The sequence below is a fragment of the Accipiter gentilis genome, chromosome 19 (assembly GCF_929443795.1).
Source record: "Accipiter gentilis chromosome 19, bAccGen1.1, whole genome shotgun sequence".
Lineage (NCBI taxonomy): Eukaryota > Metazoa > Chordata > Aves > Accipitriformes > Accipitridae > Astur > Astur gentilis.
The window spans coordinates 25,742,918-25,765,913 of NC_064898.1; the positions used below are offsets into that span (position 1 = coordinate 25,742,918).

At 38.6% G+C, this 22,996-nt stretch overlaps 1 protein-coding gene across 2 annotated transcripts in view; it reads right to left on the bottom strand.

Annotated features, from left to right (window-relative positions):
• The window catches only part of UVRAG (UV radiation resistance associated), a 95,071-nt gene that overhangs the window by 48,027 nt on the left and 24,048 nt on the right, over positions 1-22,996 (bottom strand). For both annotated transcript variants that reach the window (XM_049822726.1, XM_049822727.1), the window contains 6 exons: positions 18,945-19,030; positions 5,264-5,369; positions 2,812-2,938; positions 1,788-1,872; positions 1,220-1,307; positions 572-632 (listed from right to left, as the gene is read on the bottom strand). In XM_049822726.1, the coding sequence (XP_049678683.1) occupies positions 572-632; positions 1,220-1,307; positions 1,788-1,872; positions 2,812-2,938; positions 5,264-5,369; positions 18,945-19,030 (553 nt within the window). The remainder of the gene's footprint in view (positions 1-571; positions 633-1,219; positions 1,308-1,787; positions 1,873-2,811; positions 2,939-5,263; positions 5,370-18,944; positions 19,031-22,996) is intronic.

Genomic DNA, 22,996 nt, shown 5'->3' on the forward strand with positions numbered 1-22,996 from the left:
GCTGACTTGTAAAATACTGCATACTGTCAGGCAGCTTTAAAGTCTTACTTATGCAAGATAGTTATTTGGTAAATTCACCAGCAACTACAGCAAACTGAATGAGGACTCATGCACATTCCCCATCAAGATTTATGGACTGAAAGTAGCCACAATGGAATTTTAGGTCAGTGATTCTGGAAAATATTTGCGTCTAAGTTTGGAAGGCACCTCTGGATATTGCATAGTTCTAGCCCCCTGCTCAGAGCAGGGTCAGCTACAGCAAGTTGCCCAGGACTGTCTCCAGCTGGGTTTTGAACATCCCCAGGGATGGGGGCTCTACAGCCTCTCTGGGTAACCTGTTCCAGCAGTTCCATATTGAGTCTTAGAATACCGAGGTACTTTTCTAAGAGTCAACAGTAACTTCCTTTGTACTAGCTAGGAAGTAGGAATAAATAACGAATAAGTTTTCTCCTAGTCTAGACCTTTCCAGTCAGAAATTTGGATCCCACACCATTGCTATCAGTTTACTTAATTTTTATGAAGTTTAGAAGCAGTGTCAACTGTAACAACTAAATTAAGAATAACCAGCTACCTTGAAAGTCTTCAGAATTAGGAAGCTTGACTCCACAAACAAAGTAATCCTTTTGATCATTCTGTAAGTTTAAAATCAACAATGGAAAGTGAGAATGAAACAATAACATCCAGAAAACAGAAACCTGCACAAAGTGTGATGACAACAAAGCATTTTTGTAAAGAAAAACCTAAATATTCGAAGAAACCCAGAGTGACTTTGACATAGTGTTTTAGTCCACATTTCATAATTCAGAAATAAATGCAACTTATTTAAAGAAGAAAGAGCTTCATCTTAATCAATTCATTATACAAAAGGCATTGGAGCTCAATATTTTGACATCTGTTCATCTGTACTCTGTTAAAGTTCAGCTAGCCTACTGTCAGGGTTAGTTCATATAATTGTAAACAAAATGGAAAGTATCCATTATATTACAGCTACAGCTATTCTACTTTTATAGCAGAGACTACTTGAGAGATGCTGGCATAAGTCCTCTCCCTGTGAGGTTTGCAATCTCAGGACCAAACCCAAGAAAAAGCTGGAAAAAACAGCATTGAGTGACGAGCAAGTTCCATCACGAATAAAACATGATACTGATACTTGCTCACAGTGTAACAAATAGGAAGTTCATTTCACATCAAGCAGATTTTTAGAACATTAAAAACATACCAGATCAATAGGGTAGATATAGGATAGCTCCGATAGCAATTGCTTGCATCGAATAGTCTGCTGGGCATTTGTCTTCAAAAACAGTTCTCTTTAGGAAAAGAGATTCCAAAACCATTAGTTTCTTCAAAAGCTTTAAGTAAAGGTATCATGCCCTCCTATCCCTCTGCATCTTCCCAAGTATCACCTCCCCTCTCCAAGAAAGCTAGGTAATTCCAGAAAAAAAAAAAAATATACAGAAGACAAAGCTGACTTTTCATTTTCAGTTGCACCTCATATTATAGTTGTTGTAGTCAAAATACACCTAAGTATTACAAAGCCATGTAACGCTAAAACAGACCTAAAAGTCCTATCATAGTCTACACATGCAACCATGCATCTGTTTTCTTCTCTTCTAGACTTGTCACTGTTAATTATCACTTTAGATATCTAGAAATTGTAGCAGAGACGTCTTAACAGAAGTTTTGGGGTGACATTAGGAAAAATTTGGTGCCAGGAGTCCCACTGCAAATGACCTACTCTCAAGCCTGTATTTCCTTTCCAATTGCAGAAAAAGCATAGGTCCTTTTACCTCTTAGCAGTGCATTCCTTTCTTAATTCATGCAGGGATTCGTTATGCTCTTGAAGTTTCTGGTATTCAGTCTCAAATGCATTTTCTAAACAACATGAGGAATCGGGGAAAAAAAAAAATTAGTAGCAAGTATTTTTTCAGTTACCTGAAGTTTTAAAAGTAGATACTGACACAAATGTTGGCAATAATCCTTCATTTACTCTTAGATGCCCATTTTCCATGTTATGCTGCTTTCATGCACTATACACCATTTACCAGCCAAATACAACCAATGAAACCTCATTCTCCTTTAACAGCTGTTACCCTCATGTCCACAGTAGTGGAGTAATTCAGTTAAGGCATCTCAATACTTACATAGTCAGAATTAAGTAAGTGGCAAAACCCTTATTTTTAGTAGTCACTAATTATTTTAGACTCAACTAAGTATTAAATAAAGAATCCTGCAACGAGATCAAAGGTCCGTGTAGCTTGGTCTCTGGTGAACTCCAAAGAGACAGTGATCTAGCATTTTACTATGGGACACTTTCCCAGTAAAAGAAAATGCCAAGAAGACTGAGCATTTCTCCTTTCACTTACATAATAAACTATTAAGAGGGATTTTTGTCTTCTAACACTTAAAATGGGATCCTAATCACAGGTACAATAACATCCCTCATGACATTATGATGTGCCTGCATCAAGCCACTGTTTACTGTATTACAGTGCAGCTCTTCTGATTTTCTCATAGAATTTTAATTAAGCACAGATTTAAGATTGCTTTAGAGAGGTGCCATAGTAAGAAGTTATTTAGAGACAGGATACCAGAAACTGCTGTACAGAATTCAGTATAACACAGATGGTGAAGAAATTATATATGGCTGCAAACTTCAGATAAACACAAGCATATTAGAGCCAGACCAAAAAACAAACCAAACAAAACCCAGCACCTTAATTTTCATCACCATGATCATAAGCTGGGCTAAGACTCTTCTGATCAGCTGATTACAAGTATCTGCAGTAGAAGCAGTAACATTTCTACACTCACCTCTGTCATGCAAAGTACTTTTTTCCTTATGCAACAATGCTACTTCTTGACCAAGGGCCTTCTTCTGCCTCTCCAGTTCATTACGTAGCACCAGGATCTTCAACTGTAAACATTCACTCTCTTTTTTCTATTGGAAGAAAAACAGATTTTAAAAAAAAAAGTTTTTCTGCATACAAGCAGTTCCATAAAAGGGCTAATAGGAGGGAAGGAAAAAATAGGACAAGACAAGTGTCTGCCAGACTAAAAGCTGAGTTCATAGATTACCACGGGCAATAGATTACCAAAGATGTTAATCATTTTGCTGCTTTGGAAGGAGAGAACCTCAGCTGTGTCCCACAGTGCTTGTTCCTGCTGTAGGATGCATCTCCTCTCCTGTGCTCAGTGACACAACCTGGCCCAGGGCAGAAATTTAGAGAGGAAGGAGAGGTGGGAAGACACTTCGGCAGGACAAGTACAGAGAAACTAATAGCAGAGTGCTAGCAGCATGATGAGCATTCATTGCCTGGCAAAGGGTTCAGCAACAAGAGGGAAGATGAGCAATGAGGAATCTATGCTAAATTGAGGTAAGGACCTGGGAAAAGGTTGGAGATGTCTGAGCTGCACTATTAGATCCAATTCCCAGCTTCAGGGTGATGAGAAAAAAAAAAAGGATACAAAAGGAAAGACAACACAGCAGGGAGCAGATTATGTCATTCCACACAATTATATCTGAAGGATCTCTTCTTTGAAAGTTTCAGGATTTGTCCTGTAACTACTCTACATCTATTCCTGTGTTTAAAAATAATCTGTTTTTTTTCTTTGACACACTGTCTCCACTAAGAAATTGTGCTGCCATGTGCATAGCAGAGCATAATTTTCTATTATAAGTGGGTTTTTTGCTTTCTTTTAAGGCAGAAATAACTACCATGTTTAATAGATACTTATTGAGAATAACTGAAGACAGATTCAAAATGGAAGAGAGAAGTTACATCTCTTCAGTCCAATCATAGCCCTGATAGAGCTCAAAGCCTGAAGGGGCAGTCAGACATACTTGTGAGCAAGTCTGGTGTAAGTACTGCCAGACAATGTCCCTTTGTGTAACTCTGCCAGCTTTCACTTTTTCAAGCAGTTAATGGAGATAATGTTACTTCAACACTAGCTGCCTGAAAAAAGTCAGCTCTTGCTGAACTCTTCTTTCCACTTCATATTTCCTTCAATTACACATATATGCTGAGCCTTCTGGTTCAAGACTGCAGCAGGAAACATGACTCAATATTAAGGAAGGAAACTATATATAGTTCACACACTTATAAAGGGGAATGGAAGCCCAACAACAGTTTCCACTATTAAACAAAGGAAAAGAAAAATAGGTAATTATTTCCTTATACCATAGACCATGGTTGCTATGAAATTGCATCACATGTACAATCATTGCCATTTTTGGTTTTAGTGTTCTTCATATAGTTTTGCTCACACATATCTATAAAGGAAAAGCCTTTGCATACAGGGACAAGGATATCCATAACTGAAAAAAGGATGGTTAAAACCCTCCTAACAGCCAAGATACCAGCAGAAGGCAAAGAAGCTCTGGGTTAGAGTCACTCACAGGAGGTGTTATATTGCCCCTTAAGGGGGTCAAGTACTTAGTTTTTTTGTCTACAATGCAACCCTGTAATTAGAGTGGGTAAACACACTCCCATTTTCCCATTTTGTCAAACCCTTAAACCAGTTTGACACTTTTAGAAATTATCTGAGTACTCTCAACCCAGGATCTACCTTACAGCAATAAAGTAATTTCACATCACAAGTTTCCTCCTTCCTATGCAAGGCACCAGACACATGCCAGTGAGTACCAGTATAGTGAAGTCACCATGAGCCACTCTTGTTCTGGCAACTCACTGCTTTGAACAAAGCTCAGCCTTTCTGGGCAGAAAGTAGAAACTCCTGCCAGTAAACTTTTCTGGAGAGGGGAAGAGGACAGGCAAAACAAACTGTCAAAAGCTATTGCAAGATCTAATATAATTCCTGCTTAAAATGAACGTGTCACTTGAGTGACAGCTTTTGCATGAATTCTATTCACCCAAAGGGAGCAGGGTGCAAGAAGATACAGCCAGTAGACTCACCTCACTCTAAATCCATCATAGGTTGCTGTCAAGATGTATCTAAATCATTAAAAGTTTGTTTTTCCTGATAAACCTCTTTCATGCACTGTGCAATGTTTACACTTTTACATTTTAAAAGCAGTTATACAAAATAAAGGTAAAAATAGGATAAGCAATCTATCAATCCATCTAAGTAACATACACAAATCTAAAATCCATTACGTTACACTTCTCAGATGAGTTTCCATTTGAAATGACAGGTTTAAATAAAGATTTCAAGTTCAAGTGTCAAAAAACCAAGCTCATGGTCAAGACATCAGCCAGATGCTTCAACAAGGCTGTAGAATATGGTTTTAAATAATCAAACTTACCAGTTCATTGCTTGTAGATGTACATCTCAGCTTTTCTTCAATCTCCCTTCCTATTTTCTGAACAGTTACCTGAGTCTGTTTAATTGCACACTGGGCTCTGTGAAGCCTGTAAGGAGAAGAGAAGTTACAGCTGTACAAAAGGTTCCCCACACATGTCCTAATGATGAATGCGCCAGCCACCTCAAAATCAGCAGCAGTAATATGAATTCAGATTGTCAGCTTCTATTTTGAAATGAAACATTCAAAGAGGAATCAACCTGCAGAATTTAGAAATGAGTATCCAAAGCAAACCAGCAAGTTTCTAATTTTGATCAAGTGCCAGACGTCCTTTTCATTTGTTAAATTCAGTAGATGTCAACAAGGCAACACTCTAGGTAAGAGGTAATTATAGGGATCTCATGTAACAATTATCAAGTTATAACAGAGTTAATGTCAAGACAAGGATACACACAACAGTTACCGTGAGCATTGTTAACGTAGGCCAGCTTTAAAAAAAGTGCAAGTATCCTATAGATAACACACAGCTACCAAGGCCACGAGCATGAAACACCCTTCAGTATCCCCAAATATGCTATGGGCCCTTCTGTAACAAAAACATGGTTTTCTTAATTGAAACACATTTGAAGCATGAAAAGAATAATGATTACATGTTTCTGATCATTAGCCCTAGCTTTATGGTGAAGAGGAAAAACTGATTATTAGCCATATTTATTGAAAAAAATCAGGCAGAGGAAAGGAATAGCACAAACAGGTCTAAGAGGCATTAATATCTTTCTTAGAATTAACATGGAGTGGAAATTAACATATTTATTAGGAAAAATTAGAGTTGGTCTGCAGACATAGACTACATATTTCAAGGCATGCAAACCCAGGCTTAGTTTTCCCATCCAAAGTTTCATTATTAATGGCTTCTCCTTTTGTAAGGATATTCTTCAGACAGCCTTGCTGCTGGGGTAAACACTTAGCTCAACTAAGGTCTTGTCAGAACAGCAAAAGTGGTCAGATAACCTACTGTATGACATCAATGCTTTTCCAGGCAAACATAATTAAAAGACCAAGCCTGCTTCAACACATGCTTTAATGACCACCTCCGCTTTGCCAAAATTAAAAACTTCTGCTTCTTCATAGAAATGCTTAATTTTACTAAAGCAAGGCTACAAATTTGCTGTGCACCAAAAACGAAAGCACTAGAACACAGAGAAGAGGCTATTCAGCTCCTTCCTTTTTACATTCTCTAATCTCTTGCAGATTTATAAGCAATTGAGGCATTACTATTTAAAGTTTTTGCCTAGCAGTTTTTAATGGTCTGTATGCAGCTAGACCAAGGTAACCAGGCTACATGCTTCAAGTATGAGTAACCACAAAGCATTCCTCCTTCTCACTCCATCTCCCCTCAGCATCCCATCTCAACTCAACAGCACGCGTTACATACTGGTTAATCAGTGTGAGGACAGTGCCTAAACCGCCTGGCCCAGCAAATATGTGGAGAAGAGATTATACATGGACAACAAGGGACAAGCAGTGCTAACAAGATTAAACAAGGTAATTGTTAGGACTTCTAATTGTTAGGACAAGGTAGAAGTTAGGACTTCTACTTGTTATAACTCTAAGTGAATACACATAGGTCATCAGATACCTCTAGTTCCTTCAGACTACTGCTTTCCCTAAATGACACTCTCTGTAATAGATTTTTGTTTCAAATAATACTAAGTGATTCCTTTGGTTTCTTTAGAGCTTCTTGGACGGCTCATAGCACAAGCAGCCTAAGAGCTTTTTAGGGGTAGCTGTACCCCATCCAAATCACGTATCAAGCAGCATGGCTCTGCTGGCTGCTACTGAGGGTAAGACTGCTGAGGCCAACAGCATTGGGTCACCAAGGGCTTGGTCTCACATCCCTAATGGAGTACTGAGACCTCCTGGAAACACTTTTGCCTACTGGGAACTACTACTTATACCTCCCACCTTCCTGAATGCATCTTGAGGATGTCGGCTACATAACATAGTTACGCAGGTCAAAGCCAAGGTTTGCTGACCATTCTGAACATCATTCAGAGCTCTGCTGTCACATCATACAGCAGGGTCTATATTTCCTACTTCAACAGTTTCCAGCCTGCCTCTTTCCAAAAGTCTGGAACATTTTCTTTCCAGACATAAGAAAGCCTTATCCAAAGCTAAAACTTGTAAGTAAAGAATAATAACTGAGTGAGATTTCCCCTTCCCCTTCATCTGATTTTATACTGGAAGAACATTCTCGATTTAGCCTGTTAGGTGGTCACGTCACGCTATTTAGGTAGCAAAATCTGACTGCTGAAAGGTGTTTTACTCGTTAAAAGAGTATTTATGTAATTGATAAATTGTCAGAAGGGTCATTTGCCATGCAAGTTCCTCACAGTGATTTGATCAGTACTCAGCTAAAAACCTACAAATTTTGTAATAGCTTCAACTTCTTCTACCCATGTCCAAGTATAAGGAACAAACACCTATTCAGGCTGACTTCTCCAAACAATACATACATTAGAATACTACTTCAGTTTGGTGATTCTATATCTAAAGGTATATTCCTAACCTATAAAGACTGCTATACAAAATAATTCAGCAATCAAGTTTGTTTTTAATAAGAAATGGTTTTCTTTTTAAGCCAAACTTCATCCACTCATTTTTTGCAATATAAAAAAAACCCCTACAGTTAAACTTGGCTGCCTTGATGCCAAATAGTGCCATTTACATTGCAAGACAGAAAACTTACTGATATTGTTTGACTCAATCCCAGTATGTTCACTGTTGTTCCAAGAACTTTAAAATGGTAACAGTAAGATCATGACCACATCCAAAGTTAAGCCTTCCAAGATTAAAATTTTAGGGGCTTCATGTCACAAAAGCAGCAACTATCAACAGAAATCTCCCTCCCCCAGCCAAAAAAGCCCTCACTGCACCCACACGGAAATCTTTGGTCATCCAACAACGGGAATACAAATTAAGCCATAAGGGCATCAGCATGAAAATTTTGTTCATCATTTCTGCATGCACAAGACAGACTTTGGTGGAGGCAATTATGATTGTACCAATGAATGGAAATCAATAAGTTGAGGCCATAAATCTGGATTAAAATTTATATATAATGAATGGAGAGAAACTTCAACGCTAATTGACCGCATATTGTTTCCATTTCTAGTCTGAATGCAAGTCCAACATTACAGCCTAAAGTTAGTACAATTTGTGCTTTAAGTACAATCTGGCTTGGTTTAGTAATTGACAACGATGAGCCAACTGATGGAATAATCTATATGCTATCAGCCAATGCAGGATTCTTCCTAGATTGTTCAAGAGGAGTTTTTTATTATTTTTTATTAAAATTAGCACTTCCATAGCGCTTTAAGAGCTAATTCAGGGCTTCAAGAGGCCACTGGCCTGCTACCAAATTTCCTTCGGCGGTCAGGAAAGCCAAGCCAGTTACAGCAGAAACTGAACCCTTTTTAAAGAGACAGCTTAGCCAACAGTGTCGTCATCCTGTGTCTGCAGGCTGCTCTGGTGTCTCTGCAGCAGCTCACAGCCATTGTCAGCCAGCAGCAGAGTAATACAAACGTTAAGTGTGACAGATTTACTGCTGTTGCTTGGGGCCCTGAGAGCTGCTGTGCAATTGTCCAACATCAGGTGAGTTGCATGCTGCTGCCTGGGAAAGAACTGGAAAGCAAAACAGACATTAAGATTCCTTCCAGGGGAAGGCCACCCTATTACAGTTTGGAGGTGGAGATCCATGAAGCTGTTGTCCTACTTCCATTCTCCTATCACCTGTTTTCTGAGATGAGGGAGACTAAGAGGAAACAAAATACTACTCTCCCTTCCTTTGGAAGTTTAAAAGACAGTGGGATAGATACAAAAACATTAGCCATGCACCGTAAGTTAAGACCAACAAAAGCTGCATCCCTAATTGATCCCTTCTTAAACCAAGGAAGAACCAGTGTGCAAAATTTCAACATCTCTCTTCTTCACTTGCTAGTTCCTAAGTTGCTGAAATACAGGCTATTTGGGGTATTTCTTCAAGGCTTTTCAAGTCTGACGTAAAATTGTTCCACTACCACCACCCCCCAAAAAAAAAAACCAAAAAACAAACACCACCTTACTTTCTACCTTGACTGTAAGATTTAAAACAATTCTAACATACAACCTTCTGCCAATCAATTCAACTTGGGTACTGACTTGGAGGGGGAAAAAGAAGATGCCAAGTTTCGGTCTTCCTCACCATTACAGGATTTCTTTGCAATACCATCCTCATCTTGTTTGCAAGATCAAGCAGTTTTCCTGACTTCCCAAGGCTGCATAATGCAGTGGTCCAGCATAACTTGACTTTACAACTTGGGAATGTGCTGTAACAACACATTTGCTCTCTTTCAGCTTGCAGTAAGTTTGAGGCAAAGTTTGAAGGTCCAGCTGAAGCACTTTCCTTTAAGACATGCTGCAGTATCCTGCAACTGAGATATCCCTCTCGGTCATGAATTAGTCTAGTGATTTACTAGTTTATATAGCAAGCTTATTCCTGGCTGCAATCTTTAAAAAACGGAAAGCTGGAGCGTAGTGACAGTTGTGCCAATTAAGCTAACATATGCTTGTATTTACATTAAAGTCTCAACTTTATAAGACATTTGATACATTATTTTGTAGTTCTATCATACACTCCAAATATCCATTTGCTTCTATCAGACACATCTGGGTTTTTCAAGTACAGAACTTTAAGACATAAATACATCAATTAATTACAGCAGTCACATACTACAGCTACTTCTCACAAGAGAAATAAATGCCTATGGTCGTATTTGCCAGAACAACCTTAGTTTACAATGAGACTAAATTTAAACTGAGAATTACTACCAGGGATTTAGAAAATAGAACAGAACACTTCTGGCAATAAGTGAGATGTAGGATCCTGGAAGTAAAATACCCAAACCTATTATTAAAGAAAAAAAATAATCCAAGACTTTCCTATTAAATACAAAAAATGGAACGCATGCTACTTTATATCAGTCCAGAAATTAGATTATGGAGAGTGCCAGCCAGCTATAACATATTTTTCTACATAGCCCCTTAAACCGTCATTTGCTACATCTGCTTTCCCACAAGAAAAATTTTTCTAATTTATAATCACATAGTCCCTTTCCCAATTTCCTCAGAAACCTATACCTACAATTTGTCAAAAGCAGATGTAGGGCGAGAGAAGACAGTAGGGAGTAAGAAGAGAATAAAATCCATGTCTGACTTATTCATTTATGGCATTAAACCTCTACAAGAGCCAGTGCTGTAAGAAACTCAAACAAGATAGTGCTGTTGAAGCACAGATACTTTCCATCATTCTTTTAAGCAGTTTTGAATTGACTTACACATTTAAGACTCAAATTAACTTTCTGAATAATCAAGTTCATGTAGACACTGCAACACTGGATGCTTTGAGCTATTTGCAAATGGAGAAGAAAAGGAAAAAACATGTCTATCAGACTAGCGGGACGCAACATGCTGGCCTCCAGTGTGAGGAACTTTTAAAGGAGCTATCTAGAATATAGATGACCTTCAATACACACAGGGCATGAACAGAAGAGGAGAGTCTTAATGCGAAGCACAATCTTCTCCAGAAATGAAGGCGCAAAAGCCAAGATGTTTCTAGTCTTCTTACTGCAATTCATAGATTTGACTCCAGCACTGGGATGAATTTATGGCTTGATTTTTTTATTATTTTTTTTTAAAGAACAAATGTATTTGTGGCAAATACCAAAGGATGTTTCTTTTTGTTCTTTATACTGGTGCTTATCAGCTTATGATTACAGAAACCTTGCTGCCAGGGCAACAGACAGAATCACATTCAAGACACTGCATATAGTAGAATGGTAAATTACGTGCAAATCAAATTTCCAAAGGGCATAAACATGTAAAGATGACACCTACCAAAAGGACAGTGACACTAGTAGAAGCCAACAGCCTTTTGCTGACACGTAACTTGCCAACAAATCTTATCACTGAGACACTGAGCAAGCCTAAGATGAGTTCACTGCATAACTGTAAAGGAAGATGCAAAAATTCAACTTGAATGGGTTACAGGCTCCACCCAAAAAGGGAAACAGCTGCTCAAGTTGATTGTGTTCTTCCAATCGCAGTCCACAAAACTGATAAGGTGTTTGTGACAACTGAGCACAAGCCTTACCCAGTGGAGGGAAGAGAGGAGAAACACCAGTCAATATTCAGGCGACTCATTTTTTCAAGCTGCATACTGCTGCACTTTTTCCTGGAAGCCATCCCCAAACTCAAATCAAAGTTTACTTCCAAGAGAAGAAGAATTCTGCAGCTGAAGTACAAAAGCAAGATCTCCCACCAGACAAAGGGGTGGTTGTAACACTCCCAGGAGTGTTCTGCAGCTTCTCAGCCATAGGTGCATTCCCTACCCTGCCCTGCTTTTAATTATCAAGGATATTAGAGCATTTTCCCCAATGTGAGATCTTTAATCCATTTTATTTGTTCTCAGTCAAAATGCAATATTGACTTTCCCTGATGTGGTTAGGTATTTCTGAGCGTTTTGGTGACATGACTGCATTCACTGAAATCTTTGCCCAGGCTGAAAGATGAAGGAACCAGAAGCACCATTCTTATGGCCATATCCAGGACAAAGTCATAACAAAAATAAAGAAGAGTCCCAATGCAATTGTTCAGAAAAATCCTCATTCTTAAACACTTTCCAGTATCTGTTAGAATTATTTAGCTAAGCGACATGCTCTATTTTTCACCAACTCCAATAAAGCCAGAAAAAGGAGGACTGTGTTATGACTTTTAATCTAATTGAACGTTGCTTCATTGATAAGGTCTTTTACTTGCCGTCACAAATAAAGAAGCTATTTTTGAAGTTCAGCACAGCTCTGTGTAATCTCTCTCTTAAACAGTGCTCTGAAACCAAATTTGATCAAGAGCTAGCAACATGACTATCACACTTACACTAAAAATCTGCCACTGTAGGGGTGTTGTATTCCATATGGCACATTAGGAAAGCTGAAGATAAGAGCAGCAGCAGTGGAAGACTACTAACCCTGCAGTTAACTTAACATACAAAAAAACTCCACCACTCTTTCTTGCTTCATGGACTGTTTCAACTTGCTATGACCCATGCCGCACTCTTCTACATGTTTTGGCAAAAGTCAGGCTTGTAAATTGACTCTTCTGATGACTGATTAGCCTCAGTTTCCATATAGCTTAGCACCACACAAGTAACACGTCTGGGAACAGATTTGTCCAAAAGTCTCATTCCACAGATCAAAATCCCTAAAGAACCTCCCAAAAAAATTCAGATCCCAGTTTTTAATCTCCATCACTACTTCCCACGAAGACAACACCCTGCAATTCCAACCCACATGGTTTTTAGGCCAAGAGAGATGACACTTGTTATACTGTTCATCCATTTCAGTACTACTTATTAGAGTATACAGAGGCACTCAAGAGGTCCAATTACAGTTCATATTTATTTATGCTGGCCTTAGGCCACCTGGGTTTTCATGTCCAAAGCCAAGGGGATGCCTGCTTTGTCTTGGCTGCCTATACAGTATGAAGAGCCAGGTCTTCCAGGTGGAAATCTTTCCCTAGTTAGAAACATCAACAGGGCCATCACAGAAAAACCACCACACTTATCACTATCAAAGGGAAGTTTTAGCAGCAGAACTTACTGATGTAAGAGCACAAGTCACACTCAGAGGAATCCTACTATCCATTCCACACTTGAGACAGTGTATTCCACATCTCCTGGGACAGGGTGATGGCAGCAGCAGCAGCATTAAAGTCTGAAAGTCTGCAATGTGAGCCAGCGATTTGACTGCTAAGACACTCACAGGAAAAGCTAGAACAAGGCACTGCAAGAGCATCAGGCTATTAGTGACAACCTTTTCCTGGCACACACACACCATCTTCTCAGGACATGGCACTGCTCCTACTGCGTGAACATCCGTAACTACAACAATTAGAGAGGTTTTTGTTGCGGCTATGAGTTGGGACCCTTCTCTGAGGACGGAAGAGCAAAGAAAAAAGCTAGAAACAAGAGACTTAACTGTCAGTGCATATTTAAAAAAAAATAATAAATCTTTCCTACCTCCCCTTACCTCTATGCATCTACTAGCATGCTAAATGGAATAGGGTAGCAAAGAGCAACTCTCTATTTCCATGCAGTCAGAACTGCAGAGGCTAGAGGCTGAATCCTACTTACTGCACAGCTCCATTGGGTTAATTTCTTTCACGGAGATAAGGATGGAAATAGAGGAACATCAGGGAAGTTGAAAAGACAGTACTGGTTTGTGTGGCTCACCTCTGGGTTTGTTATTAGATGCTGTACAACCCCAAAAGTCAGAGCGCAGCTGACAGCGTGTTTTCTTCCTGCTTTCCCTCCTTTTCGCTCACCAAACATTTGGACGCCTAAAGTTTGGAACTGCTGCTTATAGCAACTATATAATAGCAAAGTCTGACTGAGCTACTGGCTGTCAAGACAGGACATTCTGACATTGTTTAAGACTGACTTGTCTTGTGCTTCTCCTTAGCTATAAACAGGTCAATGTACCCCTGAGATACACCTTAGCACAAAGCAGTTTAAACCCATTAAGACCTTGCTTACTCTATCATTCCCCACCCAGAGAGCTTATGAAAAACAGCTTCAAGTTTAGCATAATTTCCATGTGTTAAAAATAGCTGCCCAAAGGCAGTTACTACATTTGGCACGTACAATGCCACTGATTCTGTAGTCTCAGAGAAACTACTCTGAGCTACTATGAGTTTTTCAACAATACAAATGCTTCCATTTTTCTCTATTTCTAGTTTTAGAGATCAACTTGTGTAAGTTCTGTTCATTCAATAAGACTGCTAATAAAGATGGAAGAATTTAAACACACAAGCAAAATATCTGTTAAAAAGCTTCTTTCCTGAGAGAGGCAGAACTAAACAAAAGCTGATTTTATATTGGGTCCTCAAGTTTTAGTCCTGGTCATTTAAGGTAGTTGATTTTACCAACCTCTCAAAGTTTCAGACTGCAGACAAACACTACCTACATTTATATTCTTAAATAATACTTCTGCAGTGATAAGACATGCACTCTTCTTTAAATTAAGTTATATTACAAACGGCAAATCCTGAAACAAAGCCTGTCACTTGAAGCATACCCCTGGCCTATGACAGATTATGAAACCTGAAGAAGATGGGAATACTTAAGGCACTGCAACTTCAGACAATTTCTAAAAATTCTGTTTCTATTTGTCATGTATCAACATGCCCAATGCTCAACAGTGCACTGCAAATTTCTTTCAGCCCCTAACCTAGAAAGTAGTAATTAGGTGCTAGTTCAGAAGTTGAGCTCTGATCCTCCTCAGAGCAGTCTTGTCACTGGCAACCTTGGACCATTTAAAGTCACTGAACCTGGGCCATCGTTGCCGTGATGCAAAATACAGGGAAACTGTTCGCTTAGTGTTATAATTTGGTTCGAAAAGTCATGTTTACTTGTCCAGGGAACTGCAGCCAGATTTATTTGCTTATCACCAGAACTGCGAGAACATTTTGTTTTTAATGAAGGCACAGCCTGTGTGGTCTCTGGAGTTGCTCTAGTTTTCAAGATTTAATCCACTAGATCAGATGTACATGTGGCAGTAGCAGAAGAAGCCCTTTAACACCTAAAAGTATTATTTAAATCAACTTCAGCCAGATTAGATATTAGCAATATTACAGCAGTTGCCTGGACCTGGTCTTTTACTCATCTCCAGCACTCAAACTGTACCAATATCAGATTTTGTTGTTGTTGTTAAAAAACAACATTTTTTTTTTAAACAAAAATACAATAAAAGTGTTTTCAATCTGCACTAACTGGCTGGCTAAATAGCACAAACTTGCCATCCCATCTGCTTAAGGAATGGTTAAGCCATAGCGAAAGCTGTTTTGACTGGAGAGATAAAAATACAGGAAGCAAAATTTCAAAGGGACAGGTTTCACTAGTTCTTAGAGCACTTCTTGTCTCCAGGCAGAATCTGGGAGGATTTCAGGCACTCGCATACTTAAAGGCACAAAAGCTATTAACAGGCCAATTCCTCTAAGTGTCACAATACCATGAAAAGCTGTTGTAGAATACAAGATACTACATTTCATATTTAGGAACCGAAATAAAATTTTAACATACAGGATTTTAAGCCCTTTCTTTAGTGATTGTCAGCATATCCCATCTTCCCAACACCACTTAATACTGAAAGGTCTGTTTTTCAAAGTTTAAAGAAAAGAAAGGATACAAAACTAAGAGAATACTAAATATAAAGCTATTCCCATTAGTGCTGCAAACGTGCTGAGAGCTTGATTATGGAGACATGTCCAGAACATGACCTCAGATGAATTTGGCCCATCCTGAGTGTTATGTGAAAGGTGAAACGTGTTACTGTATAACCTATTACCACCAGCTACATAATATTTAGAAAGCCTTTAAGTGACCTCTTTTCAGGAAATCTGACAATATGGCCAAGGGACAAAAACCTCAAAATTTTAGCTTTCCAGTTGGGGTGGTTAATTTTTGTTAGTTAGCCTTTTTAAAACAAATGGCTGGAAGAACATTCGTCATTTCCATATGGCATGAACAACTTATTAGCAGCACTATGTTTGCCTGAGGATCTTGTGCCTGCCCCAAAACAAGAAGGTTCATGAGCTGCAGAGGTGCTGAGAACTTCCTTGTGTAAAGCTAAGCTGTCTGGGTACTTAAACTTTTCCTCCTGCTTAATTAACTTGTAAATCCATGTAATTAAGCATCTGAGCACACAGGCACTATTTTAATCCAACACTCGAAAAATTTTCTACTGTTCACACACTCTAGCATGCCTAATTAATTTTTTTAATCAACATAATTTGAGCCAAGCACGTGCTTTTCATTAAGGCCTATTCACAAGCTTCGTAAGTTTTAGCTATTCACTTCTTAGAAGTAGAAAAAAAAAAATGAAATCATTTCTTCCCCAAAAAGCAGTTTTGATAGCAGAGATTAACCATAGAAGTTCTCATTTTGCAGTTTTTCAAGAGTTAAGGGTTGAGCTAGAATCTGCACTGCCAATTGATTTTCACACTGTACAGCTGATCACAGTGGCTATGCCACACCTGGCAGCACGGTACCATCAGAATAACTGGAATGCAGATACCACCATCACCAGGAATTTCTTCCTTTTTTGAGAAGTTTAAACAAAGCCAGTACAAGCTGTTCTTCATGTTCATGTCTCGTGGAAACATTAGGAAGTGACATGTGTAGCTCGTGAATTTTTACTAGACAAAAAATCATATCATGAGAAAGTCTTCAAAATGTGGGACTTATGTGACCAGATGCAAACCTTTACAGTGTAGACACCTCCCTATGCTCTTTATAGCCAATGGACAGAAGCAGGCAGACATCAATCCATTTCCTCCCAAACTACATGTCCTGTCAAATGAATCGCCACTCAAAGTATGCCCATCTCTCTCTTCTGGTTCTAAGTGGAATATGCTCTCACAAAAACTATCTTTGGAAAGAGTCCACGGGCTAGTTACTCAAGCCTGGACACCTGGAGGAGGTGGCAAACCAGACTGCTTGGTAGGAGAAAAAGGAAACCTGACAAGAAGAGACTAGATATTATTTTAAAAGAAATAAATGCTATCACCAGTCTTTTGAGCTAGATACCAAAAGGTAAGCAGCAGTAGAGAAAGTGTACCTGTAAAAAAGCAGAGTTAATGTGAGAGATAATAGAAAGGATTCTGGACTACACAGCAGACTTTGCCTCAGTTCCTGAAGAACTTTCCTAGCGAGGAAGGAAACAGGCAAAAATAGCACCTAGGTATGGTCACAAATTATAACTTCTAACTTTTGCTGGAACTAGACAATGCAATATATACTGCTTGATAGGGTATGTAGACTCCACTGAAATATAATCAGCAGCATTCCTGGTGCTGAGGTCTGGAAAAACTGTTCCTTTTAGGACAAAGCAAAAACAAAGGAGGAAGTCTTAGCTCAGAGGCAGGGCTAAACAGGAACTACACCCAACAGCATGCCTAGAAACTGTAAGAGACAGTGCCTGGACTCTCACCTTCCCAAGACTGAGCAAAGCGCATGGTTCCAGTAATCAGGTTTCAAAACAGCACTGGTGAGCATCCAGCAAGAGGAGCTTTATCAAAGCTGACATCTTCATTTCTTGTCAGCTTTGTGATAGACAGCCAGACACTTTCAGAAGAAGGACCACAGTTCAGATTAGACAGGGTTAGACAGGGCTCCAGTTGGTCAAGTCCATGACCACCTGGTATAATAGCGAGTGTTTTTTTCTGGAGCATGCTTCATACTACAAAGAAGTGCAAAGGAAACGTGAAAAAAATGCGTGAGCAAAGCAAGCAGGATGATGGGCACACATTTTCTTCTATTTAACAAAAACTTAATGTTAGGTAGCATAAGAGTTCTCTTCTAATGGACTGTGCCAGAACGTAATCAGAACTTCGTAACACGCCCCCTGGTTGTTTTCTGCTAAAAGTACAGAAGACAGACATTTCAAAAGCAGCCTTTAGTTTAAATATATTTTACAGAATCAAGAAACAGCACATTTAAATTTTAAGGGAGCTTATAAAATAAAGACTTCTGAATAAGCAACCTAGAGTTAACTTTTCCTACCACTTTCTTCACTTTAGAATAGAAAGCTAATGCTTTATGCAGGCAACAGTGACACCTACTGTTAACATTATCAAATGGATTCAACTTTTACAAGAGATAAAAAACCAAATGCATTTTTCCAAAGACTTTTGAAAGCATATTAAACATTTCCTTTCCAAGGGTTTCCTTTGTAGCACATCTATTGCAATTACTGCAGAACTGAAGTTATCCTGTCTTGTAAAATGCCTTTTAAATACAAATTCCTCAAAACCAACCTACCAACAGTGTTCAAAACCTCCATTATATTTCCCCACAGCTAACCTTCTTGAACTATTATAATTAAAGCAGATCTGAAAAAGGCATTCTTGTTTACCTTCATACTAGCATTTCATGTTTTTCACCACCAGAGACACCTAAGTAACCATCCAAAAGCACAGTTACCATACCTTTCTTATGCCATACATGTGTTGGAGTAACTGGGGTCCTGACTATGCAGTGCCTCTTTTCTGTATTACAAGGGAGAATTATGCAAAAGGTAAATTCAATTCAGTGGTTCAACGATAAAAAAAAAAAAAAAAAAAAAAAACACAAAACCACACACACACACTTAGGTGTGCAGCTGTTTTGTTCCAGCTATGGGATCATTCTACCAAGTTAAAAAAAGGAACTTGCCAAAACTTATCATTGTTCTAATTTATTTAAATAAATTTTAATTCTGTTGAGGAAAAGAGAGTAGGGGCTTTCCACATAATATCTCCAACAAAGAAGCTCCATGATTTCAACATTCACAAGGCAAGTCCATGGTCTCGCTGCACAGCCAGCTCTAGTTCAGAGCACTCAAGCATCCCATCCATACAGCAGAAGCCTAGAGACCACCAAGGAAAGTACACCCATCAAGGCCCATCTCCTTGCTACCAGCGGTAAATCGGCACTACTGGATATCTCCTTTGCACATGATAGTCCGGAAGTTTTTTTAATATCTGGAAAGGCTCCTTCCACGCACACTACAGAATTTACAATAGCTACGCAGAATATTCTCAAAAACCTTACCTAAGCAAAGAGAAGACATCGTAAGAGTTACGAACACAGTTCTGATCCACCTGGAGAAGACTATTCTTCAGGGTACCTGAGTGATCCTTAAGGCAAAGAAAGAATGTTAATTTATGAATCAAAAATTTTTCCATCTTGACTAAAAACAAGCACTTCTGGTAAAAGAACAAACTATCTTGCATTTAATGTATCTTAAATCTATCTTCATACAGTTTTACGTACGGTACATAGAAACAATTTAAGGTGCCAATAACACCAAGTTCAAGTCTGGCCTACAACAGCACTTACTTATAAAGATGTTAACAACCCATCACTTTAGCTGTGTTCTAGACCTGGAGTGTGTTTTCTTGAACTTTATTATCCATCACTGCACAAATTTTATGCGCAGAAATACTGAAGGATGCAATTTACAGTACTGCCATTCTTCAGCTTCAGATCAGAGAGCCTATACAGTAATGTGCCAGAGATGTACAAGACCACAAGATAAAGCTCTATTCTTTATCCATGCTGTAACACGTTTAAAAGATCAAAGCAATCTTAGTTTTGAATGATGTGAACAAGTTTCTGGAAGTTACAAAAAAACCACCCTTATGTCATTCTTAAGAGACTAAAGTGTACATTCTGCTCAAGAGGCATCAAAGCAGTAACAGACAAACCGCAATTCTTCACGCTGCAAAGGTCAGATACTGAGCTTTTCCATATCAGGTACCATCACACAAATTCCTAGAAATGCCACAATCTCAGAACTGTTTCTTCACATGATAAAGCAAATTCTAAGTAGGTCAAACCACCTGGCAGCATTGTCAGAAAGTCTATGGATTGTAGGAAAAAAGGCATTTATTTTAGTGTATGAAGTGGCCCCAGCTGGTACACATGATCAGTTAATTTTCCAACAGTGATACAGATACACTCCAAGTACCACAATCCCTGCCTATGTATTCTTTCCTGCCTCAACAGGATGTTTCCATATAGAAGACATTGAAATGCAGAGTTACACATCAACATCTGCTGACACAACCACATTTGCCACAGGCCATGCAGCAGACATTCCTTTCCACCAAAACTAAGGTTCCACCTAAATAATTGTGAGATCTATACACTACATTATGCATCATATTGCAACAGAGGCACCATATCATCAGCTGTCTTAGCTCCTCATTTCCATTCTCAAGATGTTGGAACCTACATGCTGAAACCCATACATATATCCCCTGAAAAAATACCAAAATAAAGTCATCTTAATGCCTGAATGAACTAGGATGGTGGAAAACTGAAAATGCACAACTATCAGCATCACCATTTTACACCATGAAGTTGATGTCATTTCAAGAAACACTGCCTTCAGATGGCAAAGTGCAAATTTTTCAGAGAACAAGTGGAACAGCCTAGAATAACTAGTTTCAGGAAGGAAAGAATTTGGAGCAGCAACATATTTTAGCCTTTTCTGTTTCCCCTGCACTACGCTGTGTTGAAAGGAAATTCCCAAAAAGTCAGACACCACGTCGCCTATACAAACTGTTCTACCCCGAGGAAACTTGCAGTGTGTGCAATGGAAGCATTTCAAACTTCGTTATTCAAGAAGTGTGCCCTTTGAAAGGGGAGTTTGTCTACTTCTCTGCCACAGCACTTATTATATATAGGCACATGTATTTGAAAACACACAAACAGGCTTTGGTTGTGCAAAGTGGCCAGGGTCTAGCTAATAAAAAAAAAAAAAAAGAAAAAAAAAGAAAAAAGCATATGCAGGTAGAGACTCTACCTACATTGATGGAGACCACATACTGGACAGAGATGCAGCTTTCCAAAGATAAGGGCCTTTCCTGCTTGACAGTTGAAAAATAGCTACAATTCAGTATCCTTGAAGAATATAACTTAATCTTCTGTTTCCCCATACTCCTAGCCACAGCCAAATGTTTTGAGTATAGAGTAGTTCGGGTTTTATTTCTTTAAGGAGTCAACAGAAAGCTAGTCATTAACTAAAGGCTATACTTGCTTCCCTAAATGCACTTTCTGAAAAGATATCACTGCAATAGCAAGGGCAAATCTGACCCATTAGTAGCAGCAAGCATAAAATTGTTGAAAGAAAATTTGAAAGCCAGGCAAGCAGAGGAAACCGGAGAAGGAAAAACCTGGTTTTAGGAAAGCCAATATAGCACCCAGAACTGATTTTGTTGAACCTGGGTAAAAAGTGGATTTAAACACAAGCATGCAGTCTCAGACAAAACCAAGCAGATTAAGAAAACTGCTAAAGGACTGGGAATACTTTAAGTCCAGGCTGACAGCTCCAAAAAAAATCTTTGACGCTCATATCTATCTTATTCAAACATTGGTCCAGTTCGAGCAAATCCAAATAGAGTTTCACTGTATGATTACTAGAGAGGATGAAACTAGGAGAGAAACAAGTGCTCCACTGGTCCCAAGCCAGAAAGAAAACAGGAAAATAAACAGGACACGACTGTGACAAAAGCAGCAGAATCTTGCTGAAGTCTTCTAGCAAAATTGCTCCAGAATTTACTACAAAATAATAATAAAAAAGCTTGAACAAAAACAGAAGTTGGAGGAACAATTATGTGAAAGTCAAATGTGGTTATGAACAAAGCAACTATATTGGGAGCACACATTTGTATTTACATTGAGAAGAAAAGCTGTAAACACTAGAGGAGTTACATGAGCACTGTCAGACACCTACAATAAAGCACTAATACCCTTCAGGGCTCAGAAGGCACGCACAAAGGCTTCTGAAACCCTACTTCCCAACTTTTTTCTTGCCATGAGCTAAGTATCCATTGCAGCAAGAAAACTGCAACTTTAATAGGAACATTACCCAAAGAAAACATTCATTTTTTCATTGCGTATCAGCAACAGCTGAGTTGCTGTTGGACAGAAGAGATGGAAGAAATGTAAAATTTCTAACACCTATGTATTGTCAAAGATACAGAATTTAAAGGCTTTTTGACATCAGCAGGAAAAAAAAGTGAAGAGTCAGTGATGATATTAACAACAATAAAGAGGCCCTGGATACGGTTATTTTAAGACAAAAATTGCAGTACTACCATTGTCTGGTTTACCTAGAATTTCTCCACCAGTGTTGCTGCTAGAGTGCTGCTGCTCCTTTATATGACAGGAGCTTCCTAAAAAGCAAGCATTTTGAGCACAAACCTGCATTTTGAACGTTACCTTATACGCAAGCAGGCTTGAAGGTTCTAAAACAGCAGCTAAAGTACATTACCTAGTAAAGCTGTAAGATTGCAGTCCTTTGATTTTAAATGAAACCATTTAGCAATTAGGAATATTCCTATTTGAGCATGTTGCTCTTGCTGGTTTTGGGTTTTGTTTGTTTATTTGTTTGTTTTTACCAGGGAGATATGCGTTTAATCAAGAAATCTACAATTTTCATCAATAAAAACAACAGTTGTGACAGTCACTAATGTTCCTGCCCTGCTTCAGTTTATTCTGCTACAATAGCTTTTAGGCTCTCACCTCTCTTATTACAGTTAAGTTCACAGGACAGAAAATGGGAATTTGCATTTAGTTCCAGATGGATCAAGCAATGCTCAGAAGTAACATCTACAGTGTGTTTTGAAACTCTGAGTTGATGAAATATTGCCAGAATGGTTCAGTCAGCTTCCAACACTTTTCTTATTTTGGCTCATAAGTGGTCCTAATTAATGACATAGACATTTAATACACTAATAAAATGCACTGTATTGTAAGACTCCATAAATCTACTTTGGCAATTAATTCATAGTCCAAAGAATTATTAAAATAACAAGGATTTTTTTGAGCAATGGGGAAAAAAAATAAGAGTACGATACCTTAACTTTGTCCATACTGAGACATGCAAAAATAGAGGATGCTTCCAACGCTGACTGAAGTGTCTTTGTGCACAAGGTTTTCATTAGACTCGCAAAATGATATTAGTAAGCATCTGTTTTGATAACAAAGTTTCATGTGTGCCAGTGCAAAGAAAAAACTGCTATTCCATCCATGTATTATCTCAAAAATTGAGGCCTATTACTAAGACGTGTTGAAGTATTACAGAGACCCACTAT